Raw genomic sequence first — 22,374 nt, 5'->3', positions numbered from 1 at the left:
CATTGAGACTTAACTCTACAACTCTGCATTGTTTATCATTTTTGGTTTTCTGTTATAGTATCTATCTCTTGTAAAGAGATATTTCTTTGATGATGACAGAAACTACATTTATCTGTTGGCACAAGGACAAATACAGTACAGTTAGGGATTATGCTCATTTAGTAAAGTGTTGGTTGTAGGTTCATGTCCAAGATCAATAACTTCACTAAACTTTGGTAGTTAGCTGGGTTTCTAGCACCTTGCATTCTTTCAATTTAAAACACAGTAAGAGAAAGAGAGAGAGGGAGAGAGAGAGAGAGAGAGAAGCCATCATGTGAAGGGGCTCACAGGGAGGTTATTTTGTTGGGGGAAGAGAATGGGAAAGGGAGAGCAGAGGGTAAAGATGGGTCCTCTGGAGACATGTACAGCAGAAGAGAGGAAAGAGGCAGAGAGAGGGGGAAGAGAAGGAGAGAGAGACAGAGAAACAGGCAGAGAGGCAGAGAGACAGGAAGGTAGAGTTAGACGAGCTGGCCAGAGCTTGTTTCTTAAGGGGGCATAGTGCATGCAGACAGAGACCAAGTAGCCAGGATCCTGAGTAGACCAGTGTACTGCTTGAGTACTGGCAAGCATGTATTCTTCCCAGTCCCCAAGGACAGGACAGTGCAGGAGAATTGTCTGTATTCTGTCAATCTGTTTATTTTGAATAAACGCTGATTGGCCAGGCAGGAAGTATAGGCGGGTCAACCAGACAGGAAGTAGAGGCGGGCAATGAGAATAGGAGAATGCTAGGAAGGAGGAAGCCCATTCCTCCCATTCCAGCTCAGACCACCAAAAAACAAGATGTAACCTGCCTGACTGAAAGGTATCGAGCCATATGGCTAACATAGATAAGAATAATGGGTTAACATAAGCTATAAGAGCTAATAAGAAGACTGAGCTAATTGGCCAATCAGTTTGTAATTAATGCAGACTGGGTGATTTTCCTTGGGGCTTGCCAGCTGTGGGGTACCGGGCAGGATGGAAACCCCAACAAGCTGGCCCTCATATTACACCTGGATGCTAAAAGGCATAGTTTCTCTCTTGCTCATAGGGTCTGAAGTTTAATTAGAGAGTTGTTGCTTCTTGCAGGCTTGTTGCTGCTGTCTGTTGTGTGATCTCCATTCCCCAGGGGGCAGGGGCTGAGATGATGGAGGAAATGACACAGACTTCAAAAGATTTCAATGTAAAAGCTCTTCTTTATTATAAAAAGGTCAGGTGTTTTTATGGGTTTAGGGAAATTAAGCTGCTACGTTTTTGGTTGGTTGGTTTGAATCAGGAGGTTGCTGCTAGCATGTTGTAATTGGCTATTGCGAAGCGTGTGTCATTAGTTACTGCACTTTTGGACTGCTCACAGGTTGTTTTGGCTAATTTTGCTCATTCATCGTGAGTTTGCATGTGCTTGCTTGTGCTTTGTGCTATTGCCCTGTCTCAGTTGCTGACTGCCAAGTTATGTATACCACTATTACACCCCTAGAGTTGTGGTGCCAGGCTGGAAATTGTTATGGTTCATAGACATCATAGCTGAGTAGGACTGCTGGTTGCTTCCCTCCTTTGAAAGTATGCATGGTGCTTTCTGATATCGTGAACTCTAGTCTTCAGAGGAGGCACTCAGATCAGTTTCCAGCGCAGGCATCTCTGGGCCCTGTGTCTGAATCCCATGATGTTTCTAATACTAGACAGGTGCTCTGAAACTGGTGTTATGATGAACATACTATCTCCAAAATGAGTGCTAAGAACTGAACTTTGAGCCTCTGTAAGAACATCAAGTCCTCTCATTGCCGTTTCTAATTTCCCTTTTGATTTTCCCCTTGACCGTTTATTAATCCACTGTTGTGAGTTAAATGAGGCATGCCATCATTGGCACATGTAATTGAACACCTCATCCTGTGTTGGTAGTGTTCTCTCTCTCTCTCTCTCTCTCTCTCTCTCTCTCTCTCTCTCTCTCTCTCTCTCTCTGTGTGTGTGTGTGTGTGTGTGTGTGTGTGTGTGTGTGTGTGTGTGTGTGTGTATGTGTGTGTGTGTGTGTTTATAACCTTTAGGACTTTTATCCTTATTGTAGGTAGTGCACCATTGGGAATGGGCTTTGAAGAATTATAGCATTGACCCACTTCCTCTCGCTCTCTCTCTCTCTTTCTCTCTCTGCTTCCTGTATGTGTTTAAGATGTGGTCTTACAGATTCTTTCTCATGTATCTTGCTTCCACACTTCCTGTGCTGTTCTAAGCTTTCCCTCTAGAAACATAAGCCAAACAAATTTCTTCCGTGAGTTTCTGGTCATAATATTTTATCACAGCAACAGAAACATAATACATATATATGCTTATTTTCATATGCTTTTTTCTATATTCCATATACAATAAAAAACATGTAATTACCTCTGTGAATTTCCCTTTTTTACTTAGCCAGATGCTGATCACTTAAACTTTATTACTAGATGAACCTCCCTGTGCACATGCACCACATTTCATACCTAAAATCAAAATTCAAATCTTAACTTTTTGTGTAATTTAATTTAAAATAATCTTCCCTTTAGGAGTAATTGAAGATTATTATGGAATATGTAAAAAATAATACAGCCTGTCAAATGGGTGTGCACCAGCCATTCTAGAACTTAAGAGGTTGAAGCAAGAGGATCATGAGTTTCAGTTCAATTTGGGTTGTATAATATGATACAGTCTAAAATAAAGTATTAAAGCATGAAGAAGAAGAGAAGAGAAAGGGGAGAGAGAATAAGAGGGAAGGATAAATAGAAAAGAAGAAAGAGAAAGAGAGATAGAGAGACAGAGAGAGAGAGAGACAGACAGAGACAGAGAGAGAGAGAGAGAGGAAGGAGGGATCCACAAATGCTTTCCATAATGGTGATATCTCATTCTAAAATTTTGTGTCAATTACTTTGCCTGTAGTTTATTATGTCTTTGCATCACATCCCAGAAAGTCCCCTGGGACTGGAACTGTAGATGGTTCTGAATCACCATGTGAGCACTAGGAGTCATACCTGGGGACTTTGGAAGACCAGCCAATGTTCTTAACCACTAAGCCATCTCTGCATCCGAATGGTAACATCTTACAAATTATAGTGAAGTATCACACTTGAGATATTGATACAGATAATAGTTAATATAAGAAGAATTACATCAACCAAGGTCCCCAGTGTTGCCATTTTAATGCTGTTTTAATTTTGCTTCTTTCCCAGTCCCTAGCCATTAAAAATTTCTAATATATTTACTTGGTGTTTTATTGTTGTCATTTCAAAACTGTTTTTCCCTAGACCCCATGATCTATTTAGTTTGGGGTTCTTGAAATCAATATCGCTATCAGATATGGGTTTCATCTCATGGAGTGGGCCTTAAGTCTAATTTTTAAAAGAGGTTGATTATTCCTATAACATTTGTGCTACTGTTTTCCCTGTGGGTGTATCTCTTGTAAATTGCAAGGCTCGTCACTAGATAAGACTAAGAACTGTTTTTCTCTTCATTTACTATGTTAACACCTTCCAGTCAGTAAAGATGAAACTTCTATCTGAGCACCACCTTGCTTTCTCCATATTGATAACATAAATACTAAGGGGTAACTTACTACTATCATTCTGCCAAAGAAACGTAGGAATAAAACAGCCACAAATGGTATATATATACCCATAGACCAGTGCATTGTTCAATACTCATCAGAGAAACTTCTTCCTTCAGTGGATAGTAATGAACACAGAGACTCACAACTAGACAATGAGCAGAGAGTATGAGACTTTCATGCATTTAGCCTCAAATTGGATGTCTTTATCATAACTTCCCCCTCAAAGCTAAGGCATCTATGCTGAAGAGGAGGCAGGAAGACTGTACGAGCCAGAAGTGGTAGACAACTTTAATTAAACAGTGTTTTCCAGACACAATAGGGCTGATAACTCACATAGACTGTGACAGCATACATAATACCTGCACAAGTTCAAGCCAGGTTCAAGCCAAACAGAACTCCAGTATGGAGAAGGACAAGTAGACACAAAGTCCCGCTCCTAGCTAAGGAAGTGATAGCTGGTGGAAAAGTGGAGCGGGGAATCAAAAGAATTCTAATGGGTATATAAACCACTCATGCTCAGGAGTATCTGGCCAACACAAAATGGTTATCATTGTGTGCATTGTGTGTGTGTGTGTGTGTGTGTGTGCATGCGTGCTCTGTGCTCTTTTTGTTTGCTTTGATTTTGTGTTAGTTTTTTAAGAGAGAGAAAGAACATGAAGTTGGGTAGGGAGGAAGAGTGGGAGAAACGGGGATAAATTTGGCAAGAAGAAAGCTTATGATCAAAACGTATTGTATATGTTAAAATACCTGTTGTCTACAGCAAAACTAACTAAAGTAACTCTTGACTTTATATGGGACTGAGTGGATGAATGTTGGAGTTGAAAAAAGTGACAATAAAATATTTCTGAATATGTGAAGACCAAAAATTATCTAAAATCAAACATGGAATAAATCTAAAATGTTTATGGCAGTGAATGTCCATATTCCACTTCACTGCCGCCTTTTTTCTGATATAGGACGCAGCCGCTTTGCATTATGCATGATGTCATGTACTCCGAACACTTCCCAAAAGTACAATCCGTCGGGTGTTCTATGTTGCAGGGAATATTCAAAGAAGGAGAAACATCCCAGAATGTAATTTTAGACTCTCTGGCAGCATGGAGGAACATATTCTGTGAAGTGAGTCTCGAACTTCTGTTCAGAAGCATATTTTTATTTATTTATTTATTTATTCTTATATTTTTTATTGATTTTTATTGAGCTCTACATTTTTCTCTGCTCCCCTCCCTGCCTCTACCCTCCTCCCTTCAACCCTTTCCCAAAATACCCATGATCCCAACTTACTCAGGAGATCTTGTCTTTTTCTACTTCCCATGTAGATTAGATCTATGTATGTCTCTCTTAGGGTCCTCATTGTTGTCTAGGTTCTCTGAAATTGTGATTTATGGGCTGGGTTTTTTTTTGCTTTATGTTTAAAAAACACTTATGAGTTACTACATGTGATAATTGTCTTTCTGGGTCTGGGCTATCTCACTCAGTATGGTATTTTCTAGCTCCATCCATTTGCCTGCAAACTTCAAGATGCTTTTATTTTTGTCTGCTGTGTAGTACTCCACTGTATAAATTTACCATATTTTCCTTATCTATTCTTCAGTAGCATATTTATTAATTGTACACAAAGGTTGTGTTTGGGATACAACGAATTTCTCATGCCAAAGCTCCTTTGATCTATTCTATGTGTTCTCTGGAGGAAGTCATCACAACCCCACAACCTTTAGTCTTTATTGTGTACTGTTTGCCATACACCATAATTTAAGACTTCCAAGTGTGCCTGGATAGTCTTGTGTCCAAAGTCATGCAATGGATGGAAAACCCCTTCAGAAAAGCAACTCTACAAATCACAGAAAACAATCACTGTTCTCTACTATGATTTCTTCAAGGTCTAGGTACTTTCTACAAACACTAATACATTCTACTGTTGCCAGAGATAGAGTGAGAAACAAGCATTACATTCTAATGTTGGCCCTAGATATAATGACTCTTCTAGATATCTGTTACAACCATCTGAAACAGTCCAGATTGAAGAAAAATGTATATTATGGACTGCAATGATTTTACTTTACAGATAATATTTCTGATTACATAAAGTCATGTTTAATTTACAAAAAGAAAGATTTCATGAACTCCTAACATCATTATTTACCGTGTAAGAACCAAATCGGCATGTATTTGGATTAGATTGTGTAAGATAGGCAAGCACATCCATTTCATTAATATGCTAATGTGTTTTACTCTTCAGTAAATGATGAAATTATATCTATCTCAGAGAATTTTTTAAAATAAATTTGTTTATGAATAATTTCACTCAAAAATTTGTTTGCTTTTCTATGTTGAATAACTATGTATCTCTGGTCACAGGAAACTTTCTCAGGCAAAAGAAATATATACATGTGTGTGTATGTATGTATGTATGTAAAGCGATATATATGAACAAAAACTCCTGTTCTTAGCTAAGTGTTGGGGTGCATAGCTTTAATACCAGCACTTGGCAGACAGAAGCAGGCAGCAGGCAGATCTTTGTGACTTTGAAGCCAGCCTAGCCTACAAAGTGAGTTCCAGAACAGCAAGGATACAATAGAAACCCTGTCTTGAAAAAAGACTTATTCTCTGTATATATTATATATAAATATTTAAAAGTTTGCCCTGAGATTAATGGAGAGTGGACAGCTCTACAGCTCTGAAGCCTCTTTTGGTTCTAGTTTTGGACAACAAGCATTGCAAAAGATCCTAAACTTGGGATCTATGTTGCGCAGAAAGAAACGTGAAACTCCGTGCACAATAAGGTGCACAATGATGCATGCTATGTATAAAAATTGTGGGAACAAAGGACTTTCAAATATACTCTGTCAAAATTTGATTAGTGTTTAAAGTGACAAATATGCTAGTTACCTTGACTTGACCACTACTCATTGTGTACATGAATCAAAATATTATACCCACAAATAGATGCAAACACTAAGTCAATGCAAATGAAACAAATGGACCATTAAAGGCTGCAATTTTCAACTATAAAGCAAGTGGTATATTAAAGCCCATATTATAAATAACAGTCAATGTAGTTATGTTCATAATTTAACATGCAAAAAGGCAAAAAAGAGCTATGTCCTCAGACTTTCCTCTACAACAAGCATATACATTACACTAATTGCTACCTGTAGTTTTATTATCACATATACAGTAAAACTCATACAGCATATATATGTATATCTTATAATATCTTTCTGTAAAGCAAAATAAATATTTGTGGACATAATTTATGTCACGTTAGAAGAAATATATATGTATTTGGTATATATCTTAAAATGTAAATTTCAGATGAGGCAAATGTATTTCTACATATTTCTGGTCTGATGTTTGAAATAACTAGAAGATTGTGACAACAGATGGAAGAAATGCTGAATAGGAGACAGGGTATGAGACAGGTAAAATAGAGGTTCATAAAGAGTGCTGAGCTTGGACCCAGGTAATGCAAACTCCAGAAAATAAATAAACATACTACTACCACCTAACCCCAGAATCCAAGCTTCTGGGTGTTAAGCTTTGAAGATTGCAATAACGCTAAGTTCTTCAACCCCAACTAAAAGTCTCTTCAGTGCTCTTTTTACATCTTTATTCCTCAGACTATAGATGAAAGGGTTCAGCATGGGGGTGACCACTGTATACATCACAGAGGCTGTTGCACTTGCTTGTGAGCTGTGACTTGCAGCAGAACTAAGGTATACGCCTAGGCCTGTGCAGTAAAATAAGGAGACAACGGAGAGATGAGATGCACAGGTGGAAAATGCTTTGTACTTCCCCTGAGCTGTGGAGATTGCACGTATGGAGGACACTATCTTGGAGTAAGAGTAAAGGATGCCAGAGAGAGGAACAGTAGCTAAAAGCACAAGTGCAAAATACATAACCACATCATTAAGAAAGGTGTCAGAACAGGTGAGCTGGGCCACCTGGTTCAACTCACAGAAGAAGTGTGGGATTTCCGAGTCTGTGCAGAAGGACAGCCGCAACACCATCATACTTTGTAACAATGCATGCAGGACACTCACAATCCAAGATACCAGAACCAGAAATTTACAGAGTCTGCGGCTCATGATGCTAGTATAATGTAGGGGATGACAGATGGCCACATAGCGGTCATAGGCCATCACAGCCAGGAGGAAATTGTCCAGTTCCACAAAAATCAGAAAAAAGTACATCTGGGTGATGCAGTCTGCATATTGAATGGTTTTTCTCTTTGTCTGAATATTCACTAGCATCTTTGGGACAGTAGTGGAGGTAAAACAAATGTCCACAAATGACAGGTTAGAGAGAAAGAAATACATAGGTGTGTGCAGGTTGGCATCTGAGATGATGGCCAGAATAATGAGCATATTTCCAGCTACAGTGATGAGGTACATGGAGAGGAAAAGGCTGTATATAACAGGCTGTAGGTCTGGGTCCTGTGAAAATCCCAATAGAACGAATTCTAAAAGGTGTGTGTTGTTTCTTGGCTCCATGTGCTTTAAGCCACTGTGACAAAAGAGCATGAGAAGTATTCATGAAAATTGATGTTGCTGAAAGTTTTAGGCAATACAATTTGCATTCTATGGCACCCAAGTTTCTTCATTTTACCTGCCACCTCAAGGCCATTGCTAGTGCTGGTACTGACTAGGAATCCCTGTCTTACACTGTGGCATTTCCCTGAGAGGCTATAAATACCACATATTTCATGATAATTATTTTTTAAGGTTGAGTAATATGTAAACTGCCACCCATCCCTATTCCAGGTGTTGTCTCCACTGTGACCAGACGCTGCTGTGAAACAAAATCTTCCACACATTGATAACAAAGATGACATCCAAATAAATTAATTGTATATCATTTTTATGTATAAACATATTTTTCATAGAGACAAACTAACCAGATTATATGAATTAAATATTTCTTATCTTTGCAAAAAGTAGTTATACCTCAGTTAAATTCTTTTGAAATAAGTAATACCGTGAAAGATGGTTAAGATGTTATGAAAAAAAGCATCTATAAGGAGTGGATATACAGGAGCATGTGTGAGGGGTTGGTGTGTGAACCCATGGGCATACAAAGCACACTCTCAATAAACTGTACCTTTAACACCCATAAATAATAATTCTTATAGATGCCCAGACATTGCTGGCAGAGAAGATGATATAAGCAAAGACCAGCAAGCTGGGTAATCTGAAGCCAATAGAAAGGGCTCACCCACATGGTAGAAGGAAAAAAGAACCCTCTCAAGTTGTCCTCTGTTCTCTGTGAACATTTCCAAATACAAAGCATTTTTGGTTGTGAGCCTGGCCTTTAATATCTGAGCCATCTCTTCATCTATCCAAACACAAATAAATAGATGTTTAAAAGAACTCAAAAAAGTGTATGATACACAAATACATCATAATACAAATCCAACATGTTGTGCAATATATAGATAGCAATTAGAAGGAAGCGGAAGAAACAAATGACAATACCTTGATGATGATGATGATGATGATGACGATGACGATGACGATGACGATGATGATGATGATGATGATGATGATGATGATGATGATGACGACGATGACGATGATGATGATGATGATGATTAATGGTGAAGGGAGAAAGAGGATGATGAGATGAAAGAGTCAGGAAATTGTTTCAGAAATTTTCACCTGTCAGAGGAACAACCTGCAGAAAGGCCCTGAAGCAGGTGTTTCTTTCAGATGTTCACACCCGTAAAGGAGCCAGTGTTAGGTCAAGGAGAAAGGGAAGCGATGACAAATGGCATTACAGGGGCGTGAGGAATGTGGAGCTTTCCAAGCTAGGAGAGAAACTGTGAAGTTGACCTCCTTCATAATATGTGCTAATTGCTTATTATTAATTTTAGTGTAAAGACAACCACTGAGCAAAGTGGATAGATGGCATACTATGATTAAATTAAATTAGCTATCTTTCTATATTATAAGAATTATATTGGAGGACATGGGTCCAGGCATCCCTGCTCTGAGAAGTATGCATGTCCACAATACGACGACCATGCCATTGCATCTGAGCCTCTGTTGCTAGGGATATGCTCCTCATGATCTACGCACACTGACTGGGTACAATTCATGCCATTTTCTCTTACTGTATAGTGACACATAAAATTTTATTTTGTAATGGACAAATGAGCAAAGGACTAAATTTTATTAACTTCCTCAACTCATCTGAGTGGACATATACACACATTTATATGAAAAGAGTGATGAATAGTGATAAAATGGAAATGGGAAAAATACATTCTATAGTGCTATATGGCAAATGGGTAATCTGTGCAGGCAAAAAAAAGAATACTTTCTTTGACAGAAAGCAAAGAAACTGGGATTGAAAGTGTTCTGCCTCAATATACAAAGCAAAGGCTTGATTAGAGGCTTGCACCACATAAAGGAAATGACTAACAAATATAAATACACAGTCTCACAGGTGTTGAAATAATTATGAACTAGGCTCATAGGCATATATTACTTACATATAAAGTACTTTCCATGTGGATACCCAGAGGAAGGGATAATACAGACTGAATAGTACATCAAAAACTTTTATATTGCTAGGTAAGATTTTCAAGAACTCCCTTTTCTGCATTCTTCTCCTCAATACACATATAGTTGAGTATATCTCATCTTAAACAGAAAGAAGTTCTACTCCATAACTAATACCCTGATTATCAACTGTAAGTGCAAAGATCCACAGAATTACGTTCTTTTACTGGAATCATTTTAAGCCTGCTATCAATTTGTTTTCATCCATGAACCTGATGCTAATCAGTTCAACATTCATTTCCTGTTTTAGCATTATGAATACATACAAAATAGGAGCAAATTAGTAATAACAAATAAATGGCATATTTTGAATGAATAGTGAAACACAAAGCAGCCAACCATAGCAATCTCACTCTGGGCTAGGTAGAGCTGGATCTCACTGACCTTAGGTAAGTGTTCTCAGGTTACATTCTCTTCTCCTTCCCTGAAGTAATCACCGAGCTCTCAGACTCACCTTGACCCAAGAATGTGGAGGAAGGTCTCGTCATGAAGGTCAAGGTCTTTCCTAAAAGACTAAGGAATCAGAGACTTAAAGTCTAACTCAGAGTATAGGACAACAGTAAGAAGTCAAGGGTTTGACACTTAGGAGACTTAAGACCTCAAAAGACACCCCACGTGTTGTCTAGCCCAATGCTCTTAGTCTTCTGGTCATTGGAGGAGGCAGTTGAAGCTCCCTATGTCTTCTCATTAGACACCCTCTCCTCTGTTTACATCATTCTCTAACCACCCAATTTCCCTGTGGAGCACTGGCCTGGAAAGAAAAGAAATTCTCCTCCTGATTCTCTTTCCCTTAGGGGCCATTTTACAATCTGCTCTTTAATTCTTCCTCATTCATAAATTCACATAGTGCTCAGAGCCTTGACCTCCTAGCATTATATTCTTGCTTCAGGTTGAATCTTAACAGCGATGAGCCTTTCTTGATTGACTCTCATGGGTAACTACAGCATTGGTGTTGGTGGTGGATACAAGCCCCTGGCAAGTTTACATAATTATTAGCCCTTATATAACAAGGTGGGTATTTGTGTGTTCCTTTAGCATAAAATAATGGAGCTTATATTTCTTGGTTCCAAGGTCCTTTACTCAACCTGACTAGAAATTTTATTATCTGAACCCTAGAGCTATCATTTAGTTCTCTCATTTTAAAATTGATGCTTATTAAAAGAGATGCTCTTGGGTCATTCTGTGAAATGATGATGTAAAAATAATTCTCATCACTAAGATAAAAGAGGAATAGTTATTCTTAAGTCAATTATGAATGAACATGGCCCAGGACCATATGTCCAGGTTGGACCAAATATCATCTTCTGAAGAGGTGACAATTTCGTGCAGTTTATCTGCTACAGAACTAAGAGAAGTTTTAAATTGATATACTTTTCAAATATGTTAGTAGAAATATTAGGTGTCTGGATTGTGGCAACATGAAGAAATTTCTACTACAGACCTCAGATCAAGTTTTCCATATCATTGAAGTCCTAATTAATCAATCAATAAGTCTCACTATACCTTCTTTATAAGTACATTTATTCAGGGAGTAATATTTGTATTAGTTTATTTCTGTTGTTGCATTAGAGCATCCTGACAAAAAGTAACTTAGAGGAGTTTATTTGGACTTAGAGTTTCAGAGGTGATGCATGGGAAGACACAGCAGTCAGGAGGTAGAGTCATCATCACACATCGTCCGCACAGAGGAGAGAGAATGAGGAATGGAGGCAGGTTATAAAACCTCAAAGCCCATCCACAGTGACTCCTGCAAGGCTCCACCTCTTATTTATACTTCTATTTGGGGGTTAACATTTGACAACAATATTTCTCATTTTCTCCCTCCAAACCTTCCCATATATCCCTTCCTGCTCTCACTCAAATTCATGACCTCTCTTTCAGTTAATTCCTATTACATGCATGTAAGTATATGTTTATACATATGTATGTTTAAATATAAGTTTTTCAGTCATACCTGTATGTATGTTTTCAGGGCTAAATGAAAACATATTTGACACAGGATATCTAAGTACTGTGCTCCTCCATGGGAATGTCACTGACCCTGTTCCCAGCTTTCCTCAGTTGTTTATAGTTCTTCACATAGGCTGGGGGCCTTGTAGATTTTCCTCCATTCAGTTTGATATAGTCATTGATGTTATCATTGTTCAGTTTAGATGTGAGAAGTCGTGTTGGTAAGACTCTATAGGTGTAGATTCTGATATTACTAGGAGACCCAGTCTCACAGCAAAGCCTCTGATAATCTGTGTGTTACAATCTTTGTGCTCCTTTCTACAACATACCTTGAGCCTTTGGAGCAGGAGTGTTTTATACATGTATTCATTGGTACTGGGCCGCAAAATTCTGCATCTTGATTGTTTGTGGCTTTCTGTAATGGTATCTATATATTGTAAAGAGAAACTTCCTTGGTGAGGAGCAAAGGCTACATTAGCTGTGGGCATAAGAATAAATGTTCAGTCAGGGTGGTGGTGACACATGTCTTTAATCCCAGCACTCGGAAGGCATAGACAGGTAGATCTATGTGAGTTTAAAGCCAACCTGATCTACAATTCGAGTTCCAGGGAAGCAAAGGCTACACCAAAAAACCGTTCTCAAAAAAACTAAGAAAAAAGAGAACAAACGTTTACAGATTGTTGTCAGAGATTTTACAGGTTTATTAAAGTGGTAGTTATAGATTCTCTTGTACAACTCCACTCTCACAGAGGGGTTTCCATTAACAGGCATGGTCTGCCTCTTACTGAGAGGGTTTTAAATCCAATCAGAGAACAGTTTGTTACGACCAAGGTATGCAAACCATTAGTGTACCCTTAAGGTTATTATGCTGTGCTGGTCATTGGTATGTTTCATAGGTATCATAGCTGCGTAGGGCCACAGTGTCTCTTGTTTGTAAGCTTGCCTTATGGTACTACAAAAGATAGTCTTGAGGAAGGAACTTTCAGGTCAGTCTGAGCTCATGGGTCCCTGCAGTCATTTCCAAAGTACACAGTGTCTTCAGCAATAGGGACATACCTTCCACCTCTGTGGAGTAACCAAGGGGAAAATCATTAGGGTGTATGTTATGAGAATCTCTTAGAAATCTCTGGGCAATAACTCAAATAGGGATTTTCCCGGGCTTCATGTCATATAGGTTCTACAAAGTTCTAACAACACCATGAGCTGGGGCCTAAATGCTCAAACACATTTTTGTTTGTCCCTTTGGGGGTCATTTCACATTTAAATCATAGCAAAACCCAAGTTTGAAATCTTACAGAGATTATGCAATCTGATTTTTAGTAAAGAGTATTTCATGAGGTAGACATACTGTTATGAATTCCATATCTATTGCTGAATTGGGAGTGAAAGGTGTCATAAGTTTGAACCTTTGCATAGGGTTCCAATTCTCACACACTGAGCCAGTAATAAATTATAGATGTTTTATTCCATAAGTTATTTGACAATATCCAAAGAGTCTAGCTAAATATCTGCAAAACAGTTCTCAATGCAAATAATGTTCTGATCCTCAAACGCCAACAATAAGAATATAAGAAACCAATTCTAGAGCAACTTCCTTTTTCAAAGGAATCAAGTTCAAGTATAAAGTTTTTCTTTTTTTTACTTATTTATTTATTAAAGATTTCTGCCTCCTCCCCGCCACCGCCTCCCATTTCCCTCCCCCTCCCTCAGTCAGCTCCCCCTCCCTCATCAGCCCGATTTAAATGAAGCAGATGCACTGGGTGTCTCTAACTTCAATTATCTCGTTGACACTACAGGTTTCTATATAGGTGGGGATTCTGCAATAGAATTAGGCACAGGAGTTGGATGCATAACTTAATGGCATGCCCAAAGCTTCTCTCCCACCCTTGGCACCAAAACCTTGTATCATATATAACGTTAGGTCTTCACCAAGAATCTTCACTGTAGGTAATTCTTTTTTTTTTTTATTGAGAAAAGGAGAAAAAAAAAACAAGTTTCCACCTCCTCCCAGCCTCCCATTTCCCTCCCCCTCCTCCTACCCTTCGCCCCTCCCCCCACTCCTTTCCCCCTCCCTCTCCAGTCCAAGGAGCAGTCAGGGTTTTCTGCCCTGTGGGAAGTCCTAGGTCCTCCCCACTCCGTCCATATCTAGGAAGGTGAACATCCAAACTGGCTAGGCTCCCACAAAGCCAGCACATGAAGTAGGATCAAAACCCCGTGCCATTGTTCTTGGCGTCTCATCAGCCCTCATTGTTCGCCATGTTCAGAGAGTCTGGTTTTATCCCATGCTTTTTCAGTCACAGTCCAGCTGGCCTTGGTGAGCTCCCAATAGATCAACCCCACTGTTTCAGTGGGTGGGTGCACCCCTCGTGGTCCCGACTTCTTTGCTCATGTTCTCCGTCCTTCTGCTCCTCATTGGGACCTTGGGAGCTCAGTCCAGTGCTCCCGTGTGGGCCTCTGTCTCTATCTCCATCCATCACCAGATGAAGGTTCTAGGATGATATGCAAGATATTCGTCAGTATTGCTCTAGGATAGGGTCATTTCAGGTTCCCTATCCTCAGCTGCCCAAGGAACTAACTGGGGACCTCAGCTTGGGCACCTGGGAGCCCCTCTAGGGTCAGGTCTCTTGCCAAACCTAAAGTGGCTCCCTTAACTAAGAATTGTGGTTCCGTGCTCCCCTATCCAACCTTCCTTTATCACAATCCTCCTGTTTCCCCAAGGCCCCACCTCCTTCCCTTCTAACTTTTCTCTCCCCATCTCCCCTTACTCCCATCCCACCCCACCCCCAAGATCCCACTTTTCTCCCTGGCAATTTTGTCTACTTCCCTTATCCAAGAGGATAACTATATGTTTTTCCTTGGGTTCACCTTCTTACTTAGCTTCTTTAGATTCACCTATTGTAGACTCTGTGACCCTTATTTATGACTAGAAACCAATTATGAGTGCTACAGTTACTCTGATACCAAAACCACACAAAGACTCAACCAGGAAAGAGAATTACAGGCCAATCTCACTCATGAACATCGACGCAAAAATCCTCAACAAAATACTGGCAAACCAAATCCAAGAACACATCCGAAAAATTATCCATTATGATCAAGTAGGCTTCATTCCTGAGATGCAGGGCTGGTTCAACATACGAAAATCTATCAATGTAATCCACCATAGAAATAAACTGAAAGAAAAAAACCATATGATCATTTCATTAGATGCTGAAAAAGCATTCGACAAAATTCAACACCCCTTTATGATAAAGGTCTTGGAGAGATTAGGGATACAAGGGTCATACCTAAATATAATAAAAGCTATATACAGCAAGCCGACAGCTAACATCAAATTAAACAGAGAGAAACTCAAAGCCATCCCGCTTAACTCAGGAACACGACAAGGCTGTCCACTCTCGCCATACCTCTTCAATATAGTGCTTGAAGTTCTAGCAATAGCAATAAGACAACATAATGGGATCAAGGGGATTCGAATTGGAAAGGAAGAAGTTAAACTTTCGTTATTTGCAGATGATATGATAATGTACTTAAGCGACCCCCAAAACTCCACCAAGGAACTTTTACAGATGATAAACACCTTTAGTAATGTGGCAGAATACAAGATCAACTCCAAAAAATCAGTTGCCCTCTTATACACAAAGGATATGGAAGCAGAGAGGGAAATCAGAGAAGCTTCACCTTTCACGATAGCCACAAACAGCATAAAATATCTTGGGGTAAATCTAACCAAGGAAGTGAAAGATCTATTTGACAAGAACTTTAAGGCATTGAAGAAAGAAATTGAAGAGGATACCAGAAAAAGGATGGACCTCCCTTGCTCTTGGATTGGGAGGATCAACATAGTAAAAATGGCAATTCTACCAAAGGCAATTTATAGATTCAATGCAATCCCCATCAAGATCCCATCAAAATTCTTCACAGATCTGGAGAGGACAATAATCAACTTTATATGGAAAAACAAAAAACCCAGGATAGCCAAAACAATCCTATACACTGTAGGTAATTCTAAAGAAGAAATGGTGTATTCTTTTTATTTGAAATTTTGTTAGAAGTACTGCTTATGATTGTTTTATATGAAGGACCTGGAGTCACATACATTAATATGCTAATGAAAATGTCTTTGTAGCAGTTCTTAGAACCTCAGGGTGCATTTGATTATAAGCAAGAGGGAGACTAAGGTATCACAATGAATAGACCTGCTGAGGAGCAAACCTCTGGAAGGGAGCTTTCTATCAAATGTAGTCACAAAGCTCTACCCAATCAAGAGAATAGAGGCAGAAGAATTGGGTTCAGAGAAATAGCTTTTAAATATCACATTGTATTTTTTTTCTGTTAGTGATTCTTATAATAAATAACTTTATTAGGAGTTTGGAAGGGTCCAATTAGAATGTAATATGAAGATGGAGATATAGTTACCTTCACATGATTAGTATATATAACATAGATATAGTGAAATATCATAAATATGCTCTAATACTATTTGCTGATTCAAAGATTAAATGCATAAGGAATTTTAAGTGCTATCATGATTGGATCACTACATATTATAGACCTTTATTAATACTTCACATTTTTGTAAGCAAATACAACTACTGTGTTAATTAAAATTTAAAATATGAACAAGTGAAAATGGAAGAGTAGATTTGTGAAAGAAAGTAAATAGGAGTCAGGATAAGAATGGATACATTCTTATCAAAAGATATGTTGAGGTGGGGCTGATCTATTGGGAGCTCACCAAGACCAGCTGGACTGTGACTGAAAAAGCATGGGATAAAACCGGACTCTCTGAACATGGCGAACAATGAGGGCTGATGAGAAGCCAAGGACAATGGCATGGGGTTTTGATCCTACTTAATGTGCTGGCTTTGTGTGAGCCTAGCCAGTTTGGATGTTCACCTTCCTAGATACGGACGGAGTGGGGAGGACCTTGGACTTTCCACAGAGCAGGGAACCCTGACTGCTCTTTGGACTGGAGAGTGAGGAGGAGAGGAGTAGGGGGAGGGGGAGAAGGGTGGGAGAAGGGGCAGAAGGGTGGGAGGAGGGGGAGGGAAATGGGAGGCTGGGAGGAGGCGGAAACTTGTTTTTTTTCCTTTTCTCAATAAAAAAATGAGAAAAAAAAGATATGTTGAGGTAAAAATCACAGCTCTCATCTCAAAGATAATAAGACACCATTTACTTTATAGCTGAATATGAGTAACATGGACCCAGGAATGCAGATTATGTTACTACAAATTCCATGTCCCAATATGATAACAGTTTGATGAAGTTTTTACTATAATAGAAAAGAATGAAAGCACTTTAAAAATACATTGGTAGAAGCATTAGGTGATTGTTTTTAAGTGGTGACCATATATGCCATAAGAAGTCAACATTCTACTCAACAGATACTTACCCAGTCATGTTTATTGTTTCTATATTTACAACAACTAAGAAATGGAAATAATCTACATATTCTTTAACTTATGAATGGACAATGAAAATGTGGTACACACAGTACAGAATATTGTTCACTTTAAAGAAATGTCATGAAATATTCAGTAAACAAATGGAACTAGAAAATATTGCACCAAGTAAGGTGATCCAGATAGACAAAAGCTGTATAGTCTCTCTTATTTCTGAATCCCAGATATGAATATTCTTATGTGAGTATATAGAAACCAAAATATTAAAAATGGTCATGGTCCCAAACAAATCTCATGGAAATCTCCAAACAACTCAGACTGTTGCTAGACAAAAGGTTGCTTTCTGCAAACTGATAGCAGGATCCCATTGCAAAAAACAACACTCCACAGAACTCACTGAATGTGGAGAAATCAAGCTGGTGCTTAAATGAACCCCTCATACCCATGTTCTAGTTTCTTTGGCGCAGGAAGGTACTCTGCGGGCTACTGAAAGAGAAACATGGACATAAACCCAGCCACAAAACTTCTGACATGCAGTCTGTCCTGCTTGGATAACATGCTAGGGCAATGGTGACACAGAAATCATGGGAGAAGGCACTAAATATGTTAACTGACATAAGGCCAACTCTACAAGGAGGAACTCATACCAACAGTGTTTGGGTAACCAAGACCTAGAAACTAGATAGTCCAGAGACCTAGGGTAAAGCTAAACATTACTACTCTAAAAATATCACTAATATGATTTCTAGTAATATTTTGCTATAGGCATAGATTGGTTCCTTATCCAGTTATCATCAGAGAGGAGTCCTTTAGCAGCACACGGGAACAAATGGGAGACTCACAGACAGACATTAAGTGGAGAGAAAGTCTAAATTGGAGGTCTCCATCAAATCTCTCCTTGTCCTTCAGATTCTTTTCCTTCTGCTGAGTTGCTGTGCCCAACTTCAGTAAGATAATTTTTGCTTCATCTTATATATCTTATTTTGTCATGTTTGATTATTATCTCTTAAAAGCCTATTCTTTTCTAATGAGAAACCAAAATGGAAGGGATCCAGATGGAAGGAGAAGTGGGGAGAAACTGGGAGGAGTAGAGGGAAGAGAAACTATAATCAAGATATATTTTATGAGAATAGAATCTATTTTCAATAAAATGAAAAGGTTTTTTAAAAAATTATCATGACAGAGGTAAGACAGAGAAAGACCTCTGGACAGGGGACAACTATGATATGTGCTTTAAAGGGGTAAATGGAGGGCTGGAGAGATGGCTCAGAGGTTAAGAGCATTGTCTGCTCTTTCAAAGGTCCTGGTTCAATTTCCAGCAACCACATGGTGGCTCACAATCATCTGTAATGGGGTCTGGTGCCCTTTTCTGGCCTGCAGGCATACACACAGACAGAATATTGTATACATAATAAATAAATAAATAAATATTTTTAAAAGGGGGGGTTTAAATGGAAAACCAAGAGATAGGAACTTACCTTTAGAGGGGAAATGGAGGGCAACACAGAACTGAGACAGGGAACAAATAACAAAATAACAACATGTATATTTGGAAATATCATATGAAATAATTTTCTATTTACTTAAACTATACACACATACACATATATATGTATATATTCAATTTAAATGAAGTTACAACACAAGGGTGAGGATTATCTTCCTCGGAGCCAAAACCCCCAGTGTCAGGAATGGAAAAGTTCCTTTTGAATTGTTGACCAAGAGGATCTAAACAGTTTAGGCTACTGCTGTTGCCCTATTTACCTCCCAGACTGGGAGTGAAAGACTCAGTTGCTGAAGATATTGTCTACTTCTGAAGGAACAATGGAAGAGGCCAGGGAGAAAATCAATCATTAGTACTACCCAGTGACAAAGTCTATGAACCACAGCTATGACCAGAATGGCAATACTTTCCCAAAATGTAACAGTGACATTTATGTACAAGAGGTAACCAATAGTTATTGAACTTAAGTCTCACTCATACAAAGAAATTCACATCTGGTACTCTAAATCTAGGAAATTATCCATGAATAGAGAAAAGGAGAATGAGTCTTCTCTGAGAACAAGTCCCCCAGTAGGTTGTCCACTCTTATTTGGTCAGCCCTAACAACACACATCTATGAGCAAAACCAAGTAAACTCAGTCGGTGGTATACACTGTGTGTGCATATATACTGAGTGATAATAATAATAAATAATAAAAGACCATGAATTTGAGAAGGATTGGCATGCACAGGTTGATTTTGGGGGGGGGGGGGATTGGTAGAAATGATGTAATATACTAACATTTATAACATTCTAAAAAAAAGTAATTAATTTACAAATTAAACTCCTTATTATTAAGAAGACAAGTTAAGCCTGGGAATATAGTTAAATGCCTTTCATACAAAGAGAAGGACTTAAACCGGAATTGGCAGAGCCCAATGTTGTGTGGACACCATGGCTTGCTTCTAATTTTATCCTCAGAAGGAGGAGTTAGGGGTCCACAGAGCATGCTAGCTAAGGAGCACTGAGAATGAACAAAGTCAAAGAGAAATGGAGGATGCTTATAGCATCAGCCCCAGGTCTCTGCATGAGCTTGCACTCTATGCACCTATGCACACGTGAGCTCAAGCACATACAGAAACATGTACACACACGCACATAGAAAAATGGGAAATGAGAGAATTTAAAAAAAGCTAAGGTATTGATAAAGAATAAATGGTGCAAAAGAGAAAAAATTTTATATACTCATAATTTTGTAATTTACATATTCAGTTAATGTTTTATATGTATAATTAATCTCATGATGGAATCTACAGTGAAACAAAGACATGTTCCTCAATAAAAGTATATGCCTTTTGGAAGTAGGCTATGCTTTTTAAGGTATACCTGTCCTTTATATGAATGGGTATTTCTAAATGGTTCTCATGTCATTTTGCAATAACTTTGGGACAGGACACCAGGAAGATGGTCTCAGTATCAGAGATCAGACCTTTCAATCAATGAGTTGCTTGCCATGTACAGCTTAAATCAAGTGATGAGAATTTCAGGAAGTAAACAGAAGGAACAATCTCTTCTACCATCTGACCTGAGTCTCAGGTCCCGGGAGTCTCTCTCTCCTTTGGAGATGTGATGACTAGTAGGTTACTCATGCCCCAGTGGAAGGCCACACACCCATGTGCACTAATTGGCCTCACAGTGTTATTAATAACAAAAAGGAAAGATGGAGATGACATGAAGCTAGGAGGGACACTAGGTGGAGAGACATGGGACTCCTTATAACTTCCTCCCAAAGAGTTTTTTCAGGGCACTCTTAACATCTTTATTCCTAAGACTGTAGATGAAGGGGTTCAGCATGGGGGTGACCATAGTGTACAAAACCGAGGCTGTTGAACTTGCTTGTGAGCTGTGGTTTGCAGCTGAACTGAGGTAAACTCCTAGGCCTGTGCAGTAAAATAAAGAGACAACCAAGAGGTGAGATGCACAGGTAGAGAATGCTTTGTACTTCCCTTGAGCTGAGGAGATTGCACGTATGGAGGACACTATCTTGGAGTAAGAATAGAAGATACCAGCAAGAGGAACAGTAGCCAACAGCACAAGTGTAAAATACATCACCAGCTCATTAAGAAAAGAGTCAGAACAAGTGAGCTGGACCACCTGATTAGGTTCACAGAAGTAGTGTGGGATTTCCAGCTGTGTGCCAAAGGACAGCTGCAGCATCATTAAGCCTTGAAACACGGCATGCAGAACACTTACAATCCAAGACACTAGAACCAGCAGTCCACAGAACTGGTAGTTCATGATTACTGTGTAGTGCATGGGGTGACAGATGGCCACATAACGGTCATAGGCCATGATAGTCAGTAAGAAGTTGTCCAATTCTACAAAAAGCAGGAAAAAATATATCTGGGCGATGCACCCTGCATAGGTTATGACCTCGCTTTGGGTCTGGATGTTCACCAGCGCCTTTGGAACAGTAGTTGAAATGAAACAAATGTCCACAAAAGACAGGTTGGAAAGGAAGAAGTACATGGGCGTGTGTAGACGAAGGTCTGAGAAGATGGCCAGGATAATTAACATGTTCCCAAAGACAGTGACCAGGTACATGGAGAGGAAAAGACCATAAGTAAGATGTTGCAGGTCTTTGTCTTCTAAAATTCCCAGAAGAAGAAATTCTGAAACTCTTGTCTTGTTACATGGGTCCATGTATTGTATTGCACTAGAAAGAAAGAGAAAATACTGCAGCAATTCTCCACACAACAGATATTGCTCACACAGATTTATAATTTTTAGCAAATAATTTCTGCACTTAGTCATGGATCTAGTCCTTTCAGGACATCCCGTGCTGATTTAGGATGGATCCCTCCCTGTCCCTCTCTGATCCCTTTTCCTTGAGAGGTCATGTCTATTATAAATTTAATAAGAACTTTCTTTTCACAGATGAGTAATATATAGGAAGGACTAACCATATTCCAGACGACAAACAATTAGAGGCTGTTGCTGGGTATCTTATACCTGTAATCCAAACACTCTGAGGCCTGAGGCAAGAAGACTTCTACAAGGTCCATACCAACACATGCTACAACTGTGTGAGACTTGGTGTTAAAAATTGGAATTCAAGGCCTGCTCCACAGGAATGAAATCATAGGGAATACTGTGAAATAGATGTACAAAAAAATGGCCAGGGGAATTATAGGTCCCGGTACAGAACATACTTACGTTACTTTTCTGAATTATTGTTTTGTGAAACTGCTTTCTAAACATACATGTTTACATCCATCAATATGTGCTGTTCTCACCCTGGGTTAGAGAAGTGTCCCATTGCTGGGGGAGCTTTATAAACTGGTGGAAATGCTGAGAATAAGTGACTGTGAGATGTCGATGGGGCT

General features: G+C 39.0%; 2 protein-coding genes across 2 annotated transcripts; both read right to left on the bottom strand.

Annotated features, from left to right (window-relative positions):
* Positions 1–4,571: 4,571 nt before the first annotated feature.
* LOC142855389 (olfactory receptor 1078-like) lies at positions 4,572–8,079 on the bottom strand. The gene is made up of 2 exons (XM_075981889.1): positions 7,165–8,079; positions 4,572–4,616 (listed from the first exon to the last, which is right to left on the bottom strand). The coding sequence occupies exons 1-2, from the start codon at positions 8,077–8,079 to the stop codon at positions 4,572–4,574; spliced, it is 960 nt and encodes a 319-aa protein (XP_075838004.1).
* Positions 8,080–20,761: 12,682 nt separating this feature from the next.
* Positions 20,762–21,691, bottom strand: LOC142855655 (olfactory receptor 1078-like). Its single transcript, XM_075982111.1, has one exon. The coding sequence runs from the start codon at positions 21,689–21,691 to the stop codon at positions 20,762–20,764; it is 930 nt and encodes a 309-aa protein (XP_075838226.1).
* Positions 21,692–22,374: the final 683 nt, after the last annotated feature.

This window comes from Microtus pennsylvanicus, chromosome 8 (genome assembly GCF_037038515.1).
Source record: "Microtus pennsylvanicus isolate mMicPen1 chromosome 8, mMicPen1.hap1, whole genome shotgun sequence".
Lineage (NCBI taxonomy): Eukaryota > Metazoa > Chordata > Mammalia > Rodentia > Cricetidae > Microtus > Microtus pennsylvanicus.
Note: the sequence above shows the minus strand (reverse complement) of the source record. Positions and strands in the feature narration are given on the sequence as shown.

Excerpts from the sequence above, each read along its gene's own strand:
- LOC142855389 (XM_075981889.1), bottom strand. The coding sequence starts at position 8,079 with ATGGAGCCAAGAAACAACACACACCTTTTAGAATTCGTTCTATTGGGA. Across the intron at positions 4,617-7,164 it reads GAGCACTGAAGAGACTTTTA|AACACCCGACGGATTGTACT; the intron begins GTTGGGGTTGAA and ends CCTGCAACATAG.
- LOC142855655 (XM_075982111.1), bottom strand. The coding sequence starts at position 21,691 with ATGGACCCATGTAACAAGACAAGAGTTTCAGAATTTCTTCTTCTGGGA.